The 16,512-nt window shown below is 38.4% G+C and overlaps 1 protein-coding gene across 1 annotated transcript in view; it reads left to right on the top strand.

Annotated features, from left to right (window-relative positions):
• CNTNAP2 (contactin associated protein 2) overlaps positions 1-16,512 on the top strand; it is a gene marked incomplete at its 5' end in the record, with an annotated part of 1,047,398 nt that overhangs the window by 944,760 nt on the left and 86,126 nt on the right. The window contains 2 exons of the mRNA XM_083867656.1: positions 13,229-13,447; positions 16,274-16,510. Of these exons, the coding sequence (XP_083723782.1) occupies positions 13,229-13,447; positions 16,274-16,510 (456 nt within the window). The remainder of the gene's footprint in view (positions 1-13,228; positions 13,448-16,273; positions 16,511-16,512) is intronic.

Here is a 16,512-nt window from a genome sequence, read left to right as displayed (position 1 = left end):
TCTTCTCGTAAGATATTTTGTCCTGTTCCATTCTCTGGTTATGCTAATAAGGTTGCCTCTACTCATTGCACCTTGAATTCCTTCTTAAACACAGATAATCCAAACTATCCACATTAATTCTGATAATGGTTCACCAGTGCCCTCTACAATGACATTAATTCTTGTGCTGCCCATTTGTCCTAGGAATTTTTGGCTGATTACACTGGGATATTGTTTGTTATGTATTATTTCCTGACCTCTGCAACCTTACGTTACTGGCAAAAAAAAAAAATAGACATATGCTAATTCTTGTGCAAATATATTTATTATAATACCAAATATGACTTGACCCAAACCAAATTAGAGGTCCTCTAATTTCCTGATGACCTATACTTCACCCATCTCATCAACAATCTCTACAATTCTCTTTTCCATCTCTGTTCTTTTTTGGGAAAAAATCAAATATGCTAAATCTATACCAATTCACTTCTTCCAAGGATCAGAGGGGTTTTTAAATCAAAGAAGGATATCCATTGTGTTGACTTTGGTAAACCCATTATATGCTTTCATATTGTTTGTGTCTTCCTCACATTAGGTAATGATGTCTATTTCAGTTGCTGATTTGACATGCACTCTCACCTTGATCAACTACAGGGTAAAATCTGATCCGTAAGTCACTGAAGATATGGTAATTCCATTAGTTTACATATTCTTTGTAACTACCTGCAATTTGAAGTAAAAAGTCACCAGAAAACTCTCATCATTTTATACCCTTATGCCAGCTGATGTGAACCAAAGCCAATCACAAACATCTCAGCCCCCCCATTTCCAGAACACCTCAGTGATGAGAGCATCCAGACTGCTCCTCCTGCAATTCCCACCTCTTGGGACAAACCTCTTGGCCCATCAGAGAGAGCAGACAGGAGGAGTGTGGGAGGATGCACATGAAGACTTGACTGTCTTTTGTCACTGTCACTCTTCCCTTCAGTCCCAATCACCAACATCATGCCATGACTTGAAATGCTGTGAGTGAGGAAATCTGAAAGGGTCCAACCAAGATTCATTGTTTCCTGAGGCTATGTGGCCTGAATTCAGTGGATCTTCTGGGCCTAAATTGTTTAGATATCTTCGAGAATCATTCTTCTAAGTGGACAAACAAAATCTTGGTACTCTGAAAACTACTTTTTTTCTGTACGTTGAACTTTTTAGATAAAGTGTTAGGAATTGTTCTGTTAGCTTATTGGAAGTCTAAATAAATCTATTGGTTTTACCAAGGCTATTCAGTTTTAAAGTAAAAAACTATTTGCTGTGACTAGAAGATTGGATATAATGAAAGTGGAGGTGTTTGTAATAAAAAATACAGTTGTATCCATGGTGCTTAAAATATTTATGCAGATGATAATTCAAATTATGTCAACAGACTGATTCAAGTAAATATAATTATTTTGTCCCTAGGTGTTTGTATGTAGATGCTAAATGTTCATACAGAGTTTTGGCCACAGATTTTCCTAGCACTTTCCAGCATTTCATTACAGTTTAAATGGCAATTTAAAAAAAAATCAGTTTAAATCATGACGGAAATTAATTAATTTTTAAATCATGTTCAGTTAGGGCTCTGCCTTTCTATCTTGTTTTGCTACAGTTGTTCTAAGGAAAATGAATATTTCTGCTCACAACTTTTCGTTTAGAAACTTTGTACACATATAATTTCTTACATTTTAAAAGGAAAGAAAAACTTCTTGTAAAATTTTGTTTAAAAGTTAATAAAATGGTAATCTATTTTTTAAAAGCATGAAGGCAGTTACTATCAGAAGGCTGCCATAACACTATCTTGCATAATTTAGACTTTTTATACCCTCTTGATCTAAATGTCTTGACTTTGTTTTTAAAATAGAGCTTTTCGTCTCAAATCATGCACTGCAGACAGCTCTCTGCTAGTATGAAATTATAGAAACAAATGGTTTATAAATACATAAATCTTCTCATTCACCCTTTTATGTTTTGCACTGCTACAGCAGGAAACAGGAACAAGTCTCCTGTTGGCTTTACATTTCCCAAGACTCATGCATACTCAAGAAAGATAGTTCACAAAAGGAGGCTAAACCAGGCAGCTCCCTCACTCCTGTACTGCATCAAGTTTTCTACCTCTAATTACCATGAAGTCTCAGAACTTATTTTTACCTCCAACAGTTCAGTTCTGTTTCTCACTTCTGTAGCACTCTATGATACTTCTGGTTTGGATTTTTAGTATGTACTTCTTCCTGCTGCAGGATAAAAAGCAAAAAATACCAAAGACATCTTCTTCCATCTTGGGAAATCGACACTGGGTTTTGGCAACTATAAATTATTAAAAGTATATTTTCCAGAGCAGAAAAATTTTGACTCAAACATTTGATAAAATTTGGATTAGCTGGGACACAGTTAGCTGGGTCCATCTACCCCACCCCCTCACGAACACCCTTTTCATATACAGAGTTACTATACTAAAAACAAAATTGAGTCATATTTTTGGATGGCCTTTTTTTATTGTGGTAGTAAAGTGCATAGTGCAACAGAGTCCTTAGCCTGATGGTGACCCTGGACAGCCACAGAGAAATAAATAGCCATGACAAATTGCTTATAAAAGAGGCACTACAAATGACAAAACCTTACACAGCCAGGCAGAAAAAATCAATAAATTCATATCATCATGAGACCCTGCTCTGATGCAAAAGTTTTTCAGTAGCTGCCATCCAGGCACCCAAACGCTCTTTCAAGTCTTAGCCACAGTCCACAGTAGAACCTACAGCTAATAAACAAATTACAGAATAAGGAAAGCACCACGGAAGAGAAAGAAAAGGGCACAGGGAATGTGCTTTCATAAAAGCAGAAGAGTGACAATCTGGATGTCTAGTTTTCTAACCTGTGCCAGGCTCTTACCACTTTCAGTATGATGCACAATTTACAGTTTTGACTGATTTTTATTACAGTCAAATGTGACATAGTCAAGAGGGGTGTTGATATCCTTGTGTCTGTAAGCACTTAAACACATTGCTCAGCAGCTTCAGAACTGTGCCAAATTCATAACAATTCTTCATAGTAAAATAAGCCACTCTCTCCTCTCCAAAAGCCTCTCTAATGCTTTACCATGCTCAGACACAATCTGATTTCATGAACATTACCACCTGCTTTTATTTTGCCTTTCATCCAAAAAAAAAAAAAAAAATAGCTATCAGTTACACAAAACCCCTTATATGCTGCATGGGAGAGCTCTGTTCTGATGTCTCTGCTTCCCCCTTGTTGTGCTGCCTTCTGTTGTATGGGAGCAATTCAGTTTCATGGTAAAGTGCTGCAGTTAAAAGGATATAATGAAGTATATTATAAGCCACTACAGACAGGAGAACACACATCTCCTCCCCTTTTCCACTCAGTGCACTGACTACAGTTCCCTTTGTGTGAATCATCTGTCACAAAAGAGACCAGGAGATATTGCTGCTGTATTTTTTTTAAGCATTAGTAACTCTCATAAGATGAATCAACAGACCTTCAATGAGTCACCGTTCCTGTTCCTTCCTTCTTTCCAGGCAGCTAAGTAGTTATTGGAAGAGAGTTGGCTGGATGGGAGGTAACATCTATCTGAAACTCTATTGCCTTAGAATTAAAGCAAGTGGGTTTTTTTTCAAGTCCTGCTCTAACTGTCTAATATTTGACTTTAAACAAGTCCTTTCACATCTCTTTTCTTTGGTTCCTTGTTTATGCAGGACTGATAATACTATATTTTTTTTCTTACTGCCCGTGGTTGAAAACTGCTGTTTTCAACTAAAAATACAACCATAAAAGTGTGGAAGTTGTTTCCAAGTGCTTATCTACAAGACAGCTGCAGTGCATTTAGCATAACTTATTGAAGTAATTAATAAATAATGATAATAAATAATTATCTTCTTCAGGCATATTTGGCCTTTGCATGATCTTCTATGAGAAAACTTGGTGTTTCAATTAATTCAATTTTTTTGTCCCCCAAAGTAATCTAATGTACTGAGTAGGAAGACGGGTATTTACGTTTGAGTGGTTCATTGGCAGTCAAGATTATTTTAAAGTGAGATAAAATAACTTAGTTATTATCAAAATCAAATCCCTCCTTATCTTTGTCCCTACACGGATGTTTATTCATGATGAAAAAGGTGTTGTACTGACTTCTGATTTCCCTTGATTTTGAGCTCCATTATAGCTATGCCTTTCCAAAATACTGCAAGTTGTGTGTGTAAGTGCTTCTCTACCAGTAGAAAGGGGACTGCTGTCTGCAAGGTGAGAGAAGCCAGGATTTTTCTTTTTTTTTATTTTACTACTTTGCACCTGGAGAGCTTTTTGCCAGTTTCAGGTAGCCTGTGTGCAGTGTAGTCCAGCATTTCTGAGCCAACTGGTAGATATTATATATTTAAGATTAAAACCACAGGTGAGGATAATAAGGCTCAGCATGGATACAATAGCAAAGGTTATTACAGTAGAGAGAATCTATTCCAACATAGGCAATGAAAGGAAAAAAAAAAAAAAAAGCTAGTTATTCAGTCAGACAAATATATGAAAATATGTTTGAACAATCATAAAATGAAATTATTTAAAAAATATTTGATTCCCATTATTCCAAAGATACCTTGTTCCTGTAAACTGAAATTAGAATTTAGACTTATTACCTGTCCAGTTGTTGAACTTACTGTAAATCTTAGTAGAAAGAAGATATTAAAGTATTGTGAAAGAAGAAGAACAATAATGCATTAAAGTTCACTCCTTTTAAATATAGAGCAAAACAATTTATTTGTGTGCAGTCCAACATAGTCATACACATAAGAAATCAGCAGCTCTTGCTGAATCAGGTCAACATCTCCCAGTAGATCTGATTCCTTGTCCATTCTCAAAGAAATGTCACTGCAAGTTTACAGCTGCCAGATGTCAATACTTGCACACAGCAGAGGCTGAATCAAGTGCCTTCAGACCAAACAGTGGATAAAATGAGGATCAAAAATATGAGGATAAACACTTTAGAGGGTACTCTTTCCTGGATTCCACAAAGCCTTTTTCCTTTATTTGTCATTCTGATATGAGTTGGGGTTTTGGGGGGTTTTATTGTTTTTTGGGGTTTGTTTGTTTGTTTGTTTGTTTGGGTTGCTTTTTTGTGTGTGTGTGTGAAGGATATTTTGAAAATTTCACAACAAAAACAAACTGAAAAGGTCATAAGAAGCTTCAGACATTCTGAAGAGTTACATATTTCTAATGAAATTGGACAGGAATTGAATACATTCTGTTCAAATTAGTTTATTCTTTGGGGGAAAAAAACCCACCCTTGGATTACTATTTGTATCTTCTCTAAATATTGTGCTATCATTTCTTCCAAAATTTTAATGGTTAAAATCATTCAGCTATACATATATTTATTCCTTTAGCTTTCATTTATAAGTTAATTTCCATTCTCCTTTCTATATGTGTTTCTAGACTTCCTATGACTGATGATAAAATATGTTTAAAAGCATTTGCTCCAGGCAGCAAGAATTTCACTGAGAGAAATCAGTAACTCTGTTACAGAATGTCTGAAATCACTAATATTTAAAATTAACTTTACAGTTATATCATCAAAATGTTAATGCCAATAGCAGCCACTCCTTTTTCACAGGGAAGTAATATTTTACCAATACATATGGTGATGTCTCTCCCCACACATCTCAAGTCCCTGAACATCAGGGCAGGGGCTGGGAGGAAAAGGTTTCTCTCATTGCAACTCGGCTTCAAGATCACCCGCGGTACATGAACAAACATAGAGCTGTGGGACTGACAAGGTGCATCCCATGGCCCTGAGAGAATTTGCTGCTGTAGTTGCCAAGCTATGCTCTGTGATATTTTAAATATCATGATACTCAGGCAAAGTCTCCAGTGACTGGAAAAAGGTAAAGAGAACCCTGGCAACTACTGGTCAGCCTTAACTTTCTGCCTGGTAAGATCACAGAACAGATCTCCTGGAAGTTATGTCAAGGCATGTGCATGACAGGAAGGTGATTAGACACAGCCAACACGGCCTCACCAAGAGAAAATTGTACCTGACTAACCATCAGCCAATCCTCTAAGGACTCTGGGAGAACATTTCTTTGGATCCCGTAGACTTATGTACATTCAGGTTCCTCAGATGGTCATGAACCTGATCTCTACTTACAGCAAGAAGTGTTTTGCTCCCCCAGTTCCCATCCTGCTGTCCATCCACTCAGGAAGTGTGGGTAGAGAGGCTGACACATTGAGATGAAAGAGGTGTTGAGTACCTCAGTCTTCATTGTTACCAGTGTTCCACCACTGTTTATCGAGGGTAGGTGCACCTTCTTTGGCCTTCCTTTTCTGGTTAACATACCTGTGGAAGCCCTTCCTGTTAATCCTTGCATGCCTTGCCAGGTTCAGGTTCAGTTTCACCTTGGTCTTCCTCACCCCTCCCTACACAGCTGTATTTCATCTCTGTACTCTTCCCAGGTTTCCTGTCCTTGTTTCCACTGCCTGTGCATTTGCTTCTTTCCCTTTAATTTGACCAGCAGTTCCCTACTCAGCCATGCCCATCTCTTCCCTACCTAATTTGTTGTTCCTGGGGATTGCTGGTTCTTGTGCTTTATGGAAGACTTCCTTAAAGATCTGCCAGCTCTGCTTTGCTTCCCTGTCCCTGAGGGCAATCTCCCTGGGAATCATATTAAATATCTCTTTGTAGGGCTGGAAGTTTGCTTTCTCGAAGTTTGCTTTCTCAAAGTTTGCCTAACTTTCCTTCTTACCTGATTCATATATCTCAGGACTGCAGAGTCCACCTGTGGATGATCCTTTCAGCCCAGGCTGCATCCAATCTTGATGTCCCCAATTCACTCACACTGATGACCCTCAGATCCGGACAGATTGTTCATTTCTTACAGGATATCAGCTTGTTTTAAAGGTTGAGAGAGACTCTGAACCTCACTTTTACTGTATCTTGTGGATGGATTTACACATGGGAAGTGGGTCTTGTATAATGTTAAATCAAAGCAATAGCTTTACTCACCATTTTTTTCCTTCTCGGCACTTACATAAATGAGTGTATAAGATTAAAAAGAATGTAAAGTTTCCTTTTTTATTATTAGTTTTTTGTAACCCCCAGCAAATATAGAGCATGTCTAGTCTGTACAATGAGCCCCTATATTAGAGAGATACCTGAGCTGTTTCTGAGAAAGATATAGCATGTTCACATAAATCAGCACTCAGCTATGCTGGGATTGATCCTTGGTGCAGTACAGTCTCTCATTAGAACTAATTACTGTTGGCACAGCATCATGCTGATGCAGCTGTGCAGCTTCCAGAGCTGGCTCATTTGGCACTTAGCTTAGGGATCACTGAAGTCTTGGGCATGGATATGCACTGTCATTTGGTCAAATGAATGAAGCTTCTGCTCATTAGTTCAAACGGACTTTTCATTTGGGAATTAGACAAATGATGAAGCCATCCAGATGCTTAGTCCCATTATTGTAAATACAGTCATGCTTTTTGACAACTACCTGATTATTAACAGATAGCCAAGCTACACAATAATTCCTGTATTTCAGTCAAGCAACTTGGATCAACAATTTTTCTCTGTTATGTTGCTCTGGTAGCTTTAATTTTAAGTCATGTCCTTTGAGAAGTGGCCTCCTTAAAGCGGGTCCTGTGTTTCAATATGGCACTTCAGGGTAGCATCTGTAGCCCTTTCCACCTATTTCTGACAGCCAGGAACAACCTACCAATGTTGTTTCCATGTCAGCATTGGTAGGGCCTCTCTCAGCCCTGTGCAAATGAGGACACCAGGGAAGATAATTTAGAGATGACTTTGTGAAACTATCTTTAAACTCAAATATCTGAGTACAAGTCGGAAAGATGAACAAGACTACTTTTGAATCCTAGATTGCTTTCTTTTCTATCCAGAGTCTATTAAAGGCAGTGGGAAGGATTCCAATAACTACATATATCAGACCTGATCCTGACCATTTGGTAGATTTTATATAAAGATACGTAGAATGCTGACTGTAGAAATATCTATCATATGTCTCTCTTGATTAAGTTTTCTTTAATTTTCAATCATTTCACTGAATTCTGTATACAAGTTCAGAGAGTGAGCCCTTTGCCAGAGGTGCATCTATAAACACACTGTCCAAGAAGTTTGGCAGATGTTGTCCTTACAGAGACACAATATTTTCAAGCTGTTGTTTTCTCAGAATAAATACCTGTCTGGCAGATTCAGTTTAAAGTTTATAGCTTATTGTTGTAAACTATTTTACAGCCAAGTGAGTGAACTCTGATTCTAGATGTAACACAGCATTTATGTTCTAAGAATGAGATTTCAAAGGGATTCTAAGGAAGTTAGATCCTCTTCCCTTTGATGTAAGTCAACTAAAACATCAGTCAGTCCCATTTGAAGGATGTAAAAACACATCAGGGGAGGTAAGAGAAACAAAGTACAAGGGAGGACATGAAACTATATGTTTCAAAGAAAGGATTATGGGTGAGAAGGAAATAGAGAGATGGGCGTACATTGGAGAGATGGTTGAGAGGAAGGTTGTTATCCTTCTTCCTTTTTTTCCCCCCCAGTTTATGTGCCTTGAGAACATCCACCTACTGCTTAACATCTTGTGAATAGCCACTCATCCATCATCATCTCTTTCTCTGCTGGCAGCCTCATCATGACTAGAGATCCTAGCCTAAAATTCATCCACAAAGATCAAACTAGAAAACAGGGAATTAAAAAAGGTACTTGAAATACAAGGAGTTCAAGGAAAATAGATGATCTAGCTGATCACAGATCTTGGATGCCAGAAATGTCTATCAGCTCATTTAACCTCACCTTCTGCATAGCAAAGGAAATAGAAGTGTGTGCTGCTTCCCCTGCAGCTGAGCCTCAGAACTTGTGACATGCTTTAAACTAAAGCATGTCTACCAGAAAGCCTTGAAAGGAAGGACTCAAGTAACATGGAATCCTACAGACAATGCAGTCACAGAATCACAGAATTATAGAATTACAGAATCATATTATGCCAGTCTAGAAGGGGCCTCAAGGATCATGTGGTCCAACCTTTCTTTAAAAAGCACAGTCTAGACAAAATGTCCTAGCACCCTGTCCAGCTGAATCTTAAAAGTGATGTCCAGTGTAAAGGAACCTACCCCTTCCCTGGAGAGATTATCCCAGCAGCTGATTGTTCTCATTGTGAAAAATTTCCCTCCTGTGTGTCCTCAGGAGTAACTTTTACCCATTACCCTTCATCTTTTCCATGTGACTTCCTATAAAAAGGATGTCTCTATCTTCTTTGTAGCACCCTTTAAATACCAGAACAATGATGATAAGATCTCCTCCAAGCCTTCTTTTTCAAAGATAAACAAACACAGTTTTCTCAGGCTTTCCTCCAGTAGGCTTCCAAGTACTTTGATCATCTTTGTGGACCTTGTTATATTTGTCTTTGTAGAACTTCACAGGTTCTTCCAGACCTATCCAGGTCTTTCTGCACAGTGGCTCAGTTGTATCCCTTGATTTTTAAGGGCAAATGCCTCAAAGATTTAAGATGAGGAAATGGTGAGACCTGAATAGAGCTAAAAACAACACAGAACAAAGAGTGAGAAGGGCATTTTGTTTGCCGAAGTTGCTCTTCTGTGTTCTGAACAGATGGCTGACAGCATCCTGAGACCTTAGAAAATTGAATCGATGAAACAAACATGTTGAGATTTAATTATACGTAATTGTGCAAGGCACAGAAAGGGTAAAACTAAGCCACAAACCTCAGTGTACTGAGTGAATTTATGTAGCAGGAGTATATAAAAAATTCACCCTTGTTCAATTTTATGAAATTTTCATCACAAAACCTTGTACTGACTGAATAAATTAAAACCCACATTAACTTTTTTTCCTTTCTTAATAATTTGGCAATTTTAGACATCTGTTCAAAGTCTGATAATTATTTTCATTTCTTAGAAAAACTGGCTTTGGTTTTACAGTATTTGGTAGACTAGAAAATAAAATTATTATTATTATCTATGCTTCCTTTCCTAAAAAGTGACAAGAGGTACGAACCTCTGGTCAATTTCTTGCAGCTCATTTCCCACATCTTTTTGAAGATGAAGAAAATATTGTGCTGAGTCAGTCATTGTGAATAAATACCCACATATGCACAAGTATGTAAGAGATTTTTTCAATCACCCTATTCAAAAGTTTGACAAAATAATACCACTGACACATCAATCAAAGGTGTATTTGAGTCAAAAAGATTATATCATGCAAGGGTCGTATGTGTAGACAGAGACTGAACAGTATAACATACTTAGGGAAAAAAGCTAAATAATTTCCAGTCTTCTGGAACTTAATATAAGAAGTTACACTGAACTTCTGAACAAATTGGATGTTGTCTGGCTGAGATGGGGCTGATATTCTCTTCAGCAGCCCATATGGTGGTGTGTTTTGGATTTGTGCCTAGAATAGCATTGATACCACACCAGTGTTTTGTCTGTTGCTGAGCAGTGCTTGCACAGTGCCAAAGCTTCCTCTCTACCCCAGTCAGGAGCCTGAGGGTGGCAAAGGCATTGGAAAGGTACACAGCCAGGACAGTTGATCATTGACCAAAAGAATACCTTTCTCAGCAGTAAAGCTGGCATGGAGGAAAAAGGAGTGGGGGTAGCACAGTGCGCTCAAACCCAACCTTGAACTCTTCATTCCCCCCAGCCTTGAGGTTTGGGGTCTCAAAAGATATGGGAATAACAACTGCCAGTAAAAACTGAGACAAAAAGAATGTCAAGCACCTCAGCCTTCTGCCTGCCAGTCGTCACCAGGTCACCTGTCTCATTTTTGGGGATGTGAAATTTCTTTTTTCTTCATTTTCTCACTAATGTGCCTGTGGTCAGATATTCATCCATTTCTGTTAAGACCTGTCATCCTACCTAGAGATGTCCCTGGTTGGAAAGTACTTATTCCATTGATTGAAAATGGAACTCAGAATGAACAGTCAGAACCAGTAAAATAACTTGCATATGAGACGACCTGTTTGCAGCCTCTGCCCATCTGTGAAGCTCTTTTCATTGACGTATTTCATGGGTTTTTTCAGTCCATCAGTCTAACAAATGCGTTTCCTTGCCTTTGGTATGAGAATCATGTTTTTAGGTTGGTTGAGGAAGGATCAGGAAGTCCATAGATGCAGTATTATCTTCTCTAACTTTCAGCATCTCAGTAGGTACATGAACTGAAAATGGCCTATGATGAGAAGATTTTGCTGGAATGCTATTATTTCCCTAACTATAAGATTAAATATAAAAATATAATGTAAATTTATACAATTGGTACTCATTCAAAGGGATCGATTTTCTCCAAATAATACAAATTTAATTACATATCTTGTAGGCTGTGATACAAATTTTAGTTTACAGCCATGCATAAAGTTAGACTACACAGGCACAGAGCTTCTACTTGAAATATCTTTATTTGCCAATTTTCTTAACCTTCCCTTTTAAAAGAAGAATAATTTTCCCTTTTAAAAGAAAAGCTTTTGTTTAAAAACGTAGGGATACTTCCATCCAGAAGACCAAAATCTTGCAAATAAAGAAGCATTCTTGTGGAGTTTTTCAAAAATTCTGAATGGATAATAGTTAAGGTACACAATGTCATCAGCTGTCTCAGAAAAAGAGAAAAAGTCTGCTAAGAGGTCCTTATTTTACAGTCTTCTTGACAGACAGCTTTTGGGAAGCTATTCAAGCCTGACGGAAAAGACATCCGAGGCAGTTCTTCAAAGCAAAATTAAAGGAGAATTATACACACACACTTGAAAATAAACTTGAAAACAACATACAGTTTAAGTACTGGAGAGATTTTACTCTAATTCCTACTTTGCCTGGGTTTATTGCCAGAACCACTGAAGTTACAAAACATAATAGCATTAAAACTAAACATCTTTATTTCTGTACCAGCAAGCTTTGGCTTACACAGATTTTGTGCCTTGTAAAGTGCAAAAGGCCAAACAGACTAATTCCATGGCTTGTAAAAGGCAGTTCATTCAACAAATTAAATTATTTTATTCAGCAGAGAACAGAAAGAACAACAGCTTTTCAATTTTTTTCTTTTAGAAGTAGCCAATTAAAAAAAAAATCAGTTATGTAGTAAATTTGGGTTGAAAGCACATTTTCTGTAAAAATTTCATTCCTATCCATTCAGTTTTCTTAAAAATGCTATCAAGTTAATCTGACATAACTTTGTGAAAATCTGTTAAGCCATGTACAAAAATATTTCCCACTATTTATCAGCATTGTTAGTGATAATGAATGAGCGTGGAGTGCTGCTTTTACCCCAATTTAATAGCCTTGCTGAGTAAGAGTTTTATAATAATGCATTATCAATTCAACCTAACCAGAAACCACAGCTGTACTGGAACACATTGAGCCTAAATGGGCATCCGAGATCTTTGAAGAGAATTAAAAGGGAGCTCTGGCTTTTTTATTTTGTGTGTAGAAAAACCAAATTAAATTGAACTCTTGATTGTCTTTATTTCTGTCTGATATCCTTATTTGTGAATGCTGTAATTGATGATCCATTCTCTTTTAACTCTTTCATCTGATGTTTTGCCACCAAAATAGAATTTGCAGCCCAAAGATATATAAACTAAATCTCAATAGGAAAGTAATAATTATACTACTTTATTAAAATAATTTATATATTATTAATCTCACTCAACATTCAATAACAGTTACCAATTGTATATTTGCCAAGGATGACCTGAAGGAATGTCTAGTAGGGTTAAATGGACATTTGTAAAATTCCTAGGCACGGTTTTAATCATACACTATAAACAGAGCACTGTAGGGCTTACTGAAGATCCATTTCTTTTTCAGCCATAAAATGTCACATGGATCTTAACCACAGCATTATTAGTTCATTGCAAGAATTAATTGCCCCTCAAAATTTTTTTTAAAAAATAAATAATTTGACTTCTCCACCATTTTTTTAATCAAAATGCTTATTCCTTTAAAAAAAGAAATATATGTATAAAAACTTGAAAGCTGCAAAGATTAATGTAATTGGTTGAGAGTCTACTGCTACTTTCTTCTAAAAGTGGAACTGCTACTCAAGTTAGAAGGAACTGAACATGCTTATAAAATAGAAAGATGACTTAGTGCACATTTCTATTTGACATGACTCCTTACTCTTTGGGAAATGCAAGTGGATGTGTGTACAATGTAAGACTGCTAAAAAATCGTGGACACCCTTTGCTTGCTATTCCAGCTGCCACCGAGGTCTCCTTTTCATTCGACGTCGGGAACGGGCCGGTGGAAATCGTGGTGAGATCTCCCAACCCACTCAACGATGACCAGTGGCACCGCGTCAACGCCGAGAGGAATGTCAAACAGGCCAGCCTGCAGGTGGATCAGTTACCCCTGGAGGTCAGGAAAGCTCCCACAGAAGGACACACGCGGCTGGAATTGTACAGCCAGCTCTATGTTGGTAAGATGCAGAAGGGGCAGCTGGGCTTTGCTCTCACAATGCTGAGCATTCTTTGCCTCGTGTCTTGCCAGCAGCAGTTAGTGAATGTGGGAAGCTGTGCTCCTCGAGCATCTGCATGACAGCAAATAGCGGGGGGGAAAGCAAAAGAGAAAAAAAGAAAAAAGACCAACATGCTCATAATTACAGAAATACGAAGACCAACTAAGAGGAATATATTGTGCATTACAAACATGTTCTTTTTGTCTCTCTCCACCTGCATCTCCTGGCTGAAAGTGTCTCCAGCAGACTGCAGTGCCAAAGTCTTTTTTTGCTGAGAGTCTCTTCCCAGAAACACAAACACTTTTTCACCACAGAAGTGGAAACTTCTGCAGAGTCCTTGCCAGGACCGCATGTGCCTGCAGTGCCCATCCCAGCCTCAGCAGCACTTCCAGCCTCTTCAGATTTGATCACTGGCCATATTTTTGCATTCACAGCTCTCACTGCAGTCTTTTCCCTTTAGTCCCATGGGCTATTTACTCATTCAATGTAGGAAAGCACCACACAGTGTTACTACACAAATGCATTCCCTGGAACCAAGTTAGTCCCGCTGCTTTCTGGAGCTACTGGTTTCCACTACATTTAGGGCAGGCTATTCCAGCAGCATTTGTATTTCTCCAACTGTTAGCCGCAGGGCTGCAAAGTGTTGACATGCCAAGTGTCATTAGCTGGAATCAGAACTGCATGAAATGTTGAGCAAAGAAGCACTTTCATACCTCTCTAGGTATCTGTTACAAGAGAAGAAGGAAGTGAAAAGAGAAAAAAAAATCTTTTTTCTCCATGTTAGTCAGCATTCAGCAACTCAAATGAATTAAAATTATGTTTAAAGCCTTCATTGCTTTAGTAATCAGCCCAGTGTCACTGTAAACTGTGCATAATGTGTCACCAGATGTGCAGGTGTTATTTACAAGCTCAGGTTGTCCTTTGCTGCTGTGATCCTAGTAAATGGCAGTTTCAAAATAAGCTGAAAGATGAAGTTTGTTTAAAAGAGGAACACTTAACCTTTAAAAAAATACCAATCCTTTTGCTGTAAAAGAGGAAGAGCTGGAATTTTTTTCCTAGCCAGACTTCTATGAGAATTGTTGATAATGACTTTATTTTTTCATTTTGGATTGACCGTTAACACCAGCAATGTTTTGAAATATATAGCACATTTATTGACAAAAAAAAAATTAATGTCATAATCTGCACCAGATTTTTTTCTTTGTGAATTACATCTATTTCATATACTTGGCAATTGGAGCACATGTACCAGAGAACAGCTTTAAACTATGGATTTGAGTTGGAGTGCCAAAAATAAATACCTAAATATCAGGGCCCTAGAGGGTAATGCTGAACAAGAATTGTTTTGATGCCTCCTTTTCCATTTTCTGTAGAATAAATATCTATTCTTTGGGTGAGCAAGAGGGACTGAGGGGTGATGACTTTGTGTCCTAGGGGCTAGGACAGTCACTGAGAGGGGAAAGAAGGTTTTTTATCACCGCAGTGTATATGAGTTTATGTCGAATGGAATCACACCAGAACACCCTCAGGCATGAGCCCTCAGCAGAGACCAAGCCTTGACTGCTCCTACTCCAAATCATCCATTCCTTGGTTTGAAGCAGCCCTCTCTGGTTTGTATTTAGTCCTCTTCCCCACTCAGGTAAATATCAGCCTCTGTGCTCTGTGGGGATGAGCATCCAGATCTCCTCAGGGACTCTCTGGCACCTGCAGCACTGCAGTAATCAAAGAGTGGAGGGAAGAGCAGAAAAGATGCCAGCACTCATTGTTATTTACTCGCATTTTTTAGGTGTTTTGTTTTGGGTTTTGTTGTTGTTGTTGTTGTTTCTAATCCAGCCTCAAATAAGACTTTCCTAGCTGAAATCTCATTTTTAAAATGAATGTTTACTAGGGGTGAAAAAGGACAGTTCTTATTAACTGCTATAAAAAAACATCTCTGTAGCATCACATGGCTACAGTGTTCATCATGTCCAGGGAGGTACAGGCGCCAGCAGGGACACAGATGAAACAAGTCTCTGTTTTGTTAAGCAGGAGAGTCCATTTTATTTCCCCTTCCCCCCAGAGCCATGGAGGGAGGAGAAGGCGAAAAGAGAGAGCCAGAGAGAGGGCAGGGGCAGGTTGGTGGGGTTTTATCAGGTATTGCAGGGGAGGAGTCTTAGGGTTTGGGTCAAGGGAGGAGATAAGGAGAGTGAGATCAGATTTCAGTTACTTCGAAATGGGAGGATTCCACACATCTCAACCCGGATTGTCAAATGTAGTTTTTCAGTCTTCCATCCTTCAGTCTTTGCTCTGATAAGTAAATAGTACACCTGATGTTTCTTGGAAATTAACGTGAATATTTCCTATTTTAACTGAGAAAGGGGATTTGACTCCTTTTTTCTTTGCCCATTGTGGCTTTGAAAAATGTAACACTGCATAGCATATTATGGTATTATTATTATTAGCACCCACCATTACTAATCATTAGGAGAGAAAGGCTACACCTTAGCAGATCAGCCAAGCCCATTTCTTTCACTGTTATCTCTAAAAACATTAGGGATGAAAGGGAATCTTACAGTGTAGGGCTAGAATCTCAAATGTCTAATCATCATAAAGCAAGCACTGATAAAAAACTACTATTTATATTTGCTGATGATATGATATTGAAGGGCTGGGTTTCACTAATTTATTGTCATCAGTACAAGGCAATTCCTTGTCCTAAATTACTACAGGCTTAGCAGGATATTCCACATGAAGCAACAGCAATAAAACCCATTCAATGTTGTCTCACAGTCCAACATTCCCTCTCAGGTGCTGCAGGAGGCCAGCGAGGCTTCCTGGGCTGCATTCGCTCCCTGAGGATGAACGGGGTGACGCTGGACCTGGAGGAGAGAGCCAAGGTCACACCCGGGGTGAAGCCTGGCTGCTCTGGGCACTGCACGAGCTACGGGATGTACTGCGCCAACGGCGGGAAGTGTGTGGAGAAATACAACGGATACTCCTGCGACTGCTCCAGAACTGCCTACGATGGACCATTCTGCATAAAAGGT

Source organism: Zosterops lateralis, assembly GCF_965231275.1.
Source record: "Zosterops lateralis genome assembly, chromosome: 1".
In the NCBI taxonomy this organism is placed as follows: domain Eukaryota; kingdom Metazoa; phylum Chordata; class Aves; order Passeriformes; family Zosteropidae; genus Zosterops; species Zosterops lateralis.
This window is presented reverse-complemented; position numbering and strand designations above follow the sequence as displayed.